A 4,946-nucleotide genomic window follows, 5' to 3' on the forward strand; every position below is an offset into this window, starting at 1 on the left:
TCAAAAACTCAGATGACAGCAGATCCTGAGGATGTGGAGAAAGAGGAACACTCCTTCATTGTGGGTGGGATTGCAAGCTGGTACAACGACTGTGTAAAGAAGTCTCATGGTTCCTCAGAAAATTGGACATAGTACTACCTGAGGACCCAGTTATACCTCTCATGGGCATATACCCAAAAGATGCTCCAACATATAACAAGGACATATGCTTGACTATGTTTACAGCAGCCTTATTTATAATAGCCAGAAGCTAAGAAGAACCCACTTGTCCTTCAACAGAAGAACAGATACAGAAAATGTGCTACGAGTATCCATTATAGTACTACTCAGCTATTAAAAACAATGACTTCATGAAATTCATAGACAAATGGATGGAAGTAGAAAATATCATCTTGGGTTAGGTAACCCAGTCACAAAAGTATACCTATGGGGTGTACTCACTCTTAAGTGGGTATTATCCCAAAAGCTCAGAATACCCAAGATACAATTCACAGACCACATAAAACTCAAGAATAAGGAAGACCAAAATGTGCATGCTTCAGTTCCTCTTAGAAGGGGGAACGAAGAACTCACAGGAAGAAATTCAGGTACAAGGAATGGAGCAGAGGGTGAAGGAAAGGCCATTCATAGACTGCCCCACCTGGGGGATCAATCCCATATCCAGCAACCATACCCAGTCACTATTGCTGATGCCAAGAAGTGCATGCTGACAGGAACCTGATATGGATGTGTCTTGAGAGGCTTCTGCCAGAGTTTTACTGATACACATGATTTCAGCTAACCATTGGATTGAGCAAGGGGACCCCGATGGAGGCGCTAGAGAAAGGACTCAAGGAACTGAAGGGGTTTGCAATCCCATAAAAAAACAATATGAACCAACCCAAACCCACCCCACTCCAGAGTTCCTAGGGCCTAAACCACAAACCAAAGATTACACATGGAGAAACCCATGACTCCAGCTATATATGTAGCATAGGATGTTATTCTCTGGCATCAATAGGAGGAGAAGCCCTTGCTCCTGTGAAGGCTTGATTCCCCAGTGTAGGTGAATTCCAGGGTGGTGAGTTGGTAGTATGTGTGCAGATCAGGGAGCATCCCTGTAGAAGCAGGGAGAGAGGGAATGGAGGAGGGGATAACCAACAAAGGGGATAACATTTGAAATATAAATACATAAAGTATTCAATAAGGATGAAAAAAATGATGATTGACATTTTCAAACTGCAGTCTTGTCATTCTACAATATATAATATAATACAATATACAAGAAGATTAAAATTACCTTGGCTCAAGCAATATTTGGAGGAAGATATTTCTTATTATAGAAGGTGCAACAGGGTGCAACTAGACTTGAAATTGCTGATGAGAACAAAGGGGAAATATATTGGAAAGCATATTTCTAGAAATATAAATATACTCATTCCCCATATTCCTGATTCTTTGGAGTAGCTTGTAAAGATTACATGTACAGAAGAGATTGAGTAAGAGAGGACAAATGTGCATAGCAGGATGAGGATAGTTTGGGTGGCTCGGTCCTCTGGAGAGACTTTTAGAAAATGCTGAGCACCATGGATATGCTTGACTTGTCTTTTGTGACTGTAGAGGATACTTACCATGGAGATACTTGAGCAGGCCATGAGACTCAGACACAAGCCATCAGAGAAGCAGAGTAGAAACACATACAGTGCAGTTGCCATATTTCTAGAAGTAAACCATGAGCAGTATCCATAATTCACTATGTTAGTTACATTTTTGTTGTAACTGGGTCCTAACACTCTTGCTGGAGTCAAGATGTTTAGAAGCAGGTTCACAAGCCAACTAACTGAGCAGGAAGGACCAATGTACTTGGTGGCTTTGTGTTTAAACATCATCCACTTGGAGGTGCTGGGGCTGATTGTGATTGCTTGGAAACAACTCAGTAGGCACATAGCGTACAGGGACATCCCCCTCACTATTCGGTAAATATAAAGTATCAATTTACATCCCATATCATCCAGGAAGTCTTTAAATCCCAAGTCTGACAGTGTCTCTGGAATGCCTTTTGAAATGATAGTCAAGCAGTTAGCAAAAGTCAAGTGCTCTATAATCACGTCTTTGGGCATTAAACGCTTTCTGGTGACTATCACTAAGACATAATAAAACAGTATTACATAATTACCAAGAATTCCCAAAGTAATGTGAAAGAAGAGAAATATTCCCATTGCCAAGTTTGCAGGTGTCATTTTCATTCCTGTTAAAAATGTAAATAAATTTATTATCATTGAGACTCTGGAATTAAACTGAGTGTCCATTATTTCATAGAGTTAACTTAAAGAATATAATTGTCACTTTATTGAATTTATCAAGCTCTTTCACTGAAAAATGTTTAAAAGTTTTCTCTTTATATAAGTACATATTCTCCACTCTTTCAATGAAAAATATTAGATATGTTTACTAAAATTTAATGATTTCTCTGGATGTTGTGGTTGACCTCTTTCTGGCTCATTTGTTAGTTGATTTTATTTTGTTTTTCTTTGTTTTGTTGTGTTTTGTTTTGTTTTTCAGGAAGTGTGGTGGCTCAGTGCCTACATAAGCCCAGGCATAAGAAATAAGTAAGTAAAGATCTTTGAAACACAAATCTGGGGTAGGCTCAAGCTTGGCCAAGGACACACACACACACACACACACACACACACATACACACACACACACAGAGAGAGAGAGAGAGAGAGAGAGAGAATATTAATTTATAAGCAGCTATAACCCATACATGTGGGGCAAGGGAGACATGAAGCAATTTTCACAGAAGCTTGGAGGGTCATGGACCATGATGATTGAAGTGGCTGTTAAAATGGAGGAAGACAGATTTGAAGAAGATTTGAGAACTCTTGTCTACAGAAACCTTTCCAGGACAGTCACTGTTACACACAAAGAATGATGTTCTCAAAAATCATAAAAGTAAACAAGGAAGCTTAATGTATTTATTTCTTTTGACTAAACACAGTGACTGGGGTCAGCTTTCAACTATAGCAAGTTTAACATATGCCATTGTTATTTCTGAAGTTCAAATGAAATAATTAAAATTCATCATGAATAACAGCAGAAAATATTTGAAAATAACATTCAGAATATTTAAAATATTTAATTTTAAAAAATTATCTTGTTTTAAATGATGTGTGTTTTAAAATTGCATGTAATTATGGGAACAAAGTGATGGGGTGCTAATAAGAATGGCAAAGAGAGACCATAACATAGCTTATAAATATGTATTAAAACATACAAAATATCATCCTGAGTGAGTTAACCCAGTCACAAAAGAACACACATTGTATGCACTCACCGATAAGTGGATAGTAGCCTAAAAGCTCAGAATACCTAAGGAAAAATTCACAGATCATATGAAGGCCACAAAGAAGGAAGACCAAAATATAGATGCTTTATTCATTCTTAGGACGGAGAAAAAAAAAAAAAAGAAAGAAAAAATACTCACAGGAGGAAATAAAGGGACAAAGTGTGGAGCAGGGACTGAAGTAAAGGTCATCCAGAGACTATGTCACTTGGGGATCCATCCCATATGCAGCCGCCAGACACAGTCACTATTGCTGATGCCAAGAAGTGCTTGCTGACAGGAGCCAGATATGTGTGTCTCCAGAAAGGCTCTGCCAGAGCCCTGCTGATACAGATGAGGATGGTTGCAACTAACCATCCAAACAGAGGATTACAATATGACAACAGCTATATAATGTTGGCCATATACCCCAAGGAATCTATATACTACCACAAAGATACTGGATCCCAATGTAAAGTACTACATTATTCACAATATCAAAGAAGTGACGTTCCTCCTAGAGGTTCATCAGTACACAATGAAAGTGTGCTATCTAGGCACAGTGGAATTTCATTCATCTGTAAAAGAAAATGATATGATGAAAATTTCAAGAACTAGATAAACTTGCAAAGAATTCAGCAAGATAGCAGAGAGTCATAGGAAAAAAAACCCCACATGTTCTTTCTGAAACAAGGATATGGATCATAATGTCAACATGTGTGTAAGTATTGAAAGAAAGTGGATATAGGCTGTAAAACTAGAAAATGGGTCAGAGGTAAGGGTAAGAGGTAAGAGGTAAGGTTATGGAATCAAGAGGAGGGTAATACGACAATGTGTCTTTAAACTATGAGTAAAAGAGAATTAAAATCGGGGTCTTGAAGCGGTACCTTCATAGTCATTTGCATAGCAGAATCATTCCAGCAGCTGAAAGATGCAGTCAGTCCACATGTTGTTTATCAACAAAGACACGCATGATGATAACATGGTGTTCACAAACAATGGTGTAGCATTTATTCTCAATGATGAAAGTTGACACATTCTAAAATATAGATGACCATAACAGACCCTATATTAAATTTTATGACAACTCATGCTGACTATTTATCTGTGGTAACTACAATGCTCAATTCCAAATTCACAGAAAGTAAAACAATGAGGCCAGTAAGATTGCTCAGCAGGTAAATATGCTTTCCAAGAGCCCAATGACCAAAGTTTAATCCAGAGTCTCAATCATGGATGGACAGACACAGTCCCCAAACATATCTTCTAACCTCCACGCATATATGCTGTCTTGTGTACACATGCTCTCCCCAACAATAAATGAATTTCATAATGAATGTTTAAGAAGACATTTGAATGATAATCAACAGGAATGAGAGTAGAAAGTAATGTTCATTTCAAGTATTGAGAGTTTTGTGTTTATGATGAAGATCAGCTGCAGAACAATAGAACCATTATTCACTCAACTGAACTGTATACTCAGACTGGTTACATGACAATTGTTTATAGTTTGACATTAGTTCCAATGCTAAATGTAAGGGTATTGTGGTTAACACATGAGGAGTTCTGGTAACTAAGAGAGCAACACATGTGGCCATCTAAATTCAAAACTGTCTTTGTTTAATAAGTTAGTGATATTGAG

General features: G+C 37.8%; 1 protein-coding gene across 1 annotated transcript; it reads right to left on the reverse strand.

Moving 5' to 3' along the window:
- Positions 1-1,316: 1,316 nt before the first annotated feature.
- On the reverse strand, positions 1,317-2,288 carry LOC116894521 (vomeronasal type-1 receptor 4-like). Its single transcript, XM_032896222.1, has one exon. It carries the CDS (start codon positions 2,286-2,288, stop codon positions 1,317-1,319), a length of 972 nt encoding a protein of 323 aa, XP_032752113.1.
- Positions 2,289-4,946: the final 2,658 nt, after the last annotated feature.

This window comes from Rattus rattus, chromosome 2, assembly GCF_011064425.1.
Source record: "Rattus rattus isolate New Zealand chromosome 2, Rrattus_CSIRO_v1, whole genome shotgun sequence".
Classification (NCBI taxonomy): Eukaryota; Metazoa; Chordata; class Mammalia; order Rodentia; family Muridae; genus Rattus; species Rattus rattus.

Excerpts from the sequence above, each read along its gene's own strand:
- LOC116894521 (XM_032896222.1), bottom strand. The coding sequence starts at position 2,288 with ATGGACACTCAGTTTAATTCCAGAGTCTCAATGATAATAAATTTATTT.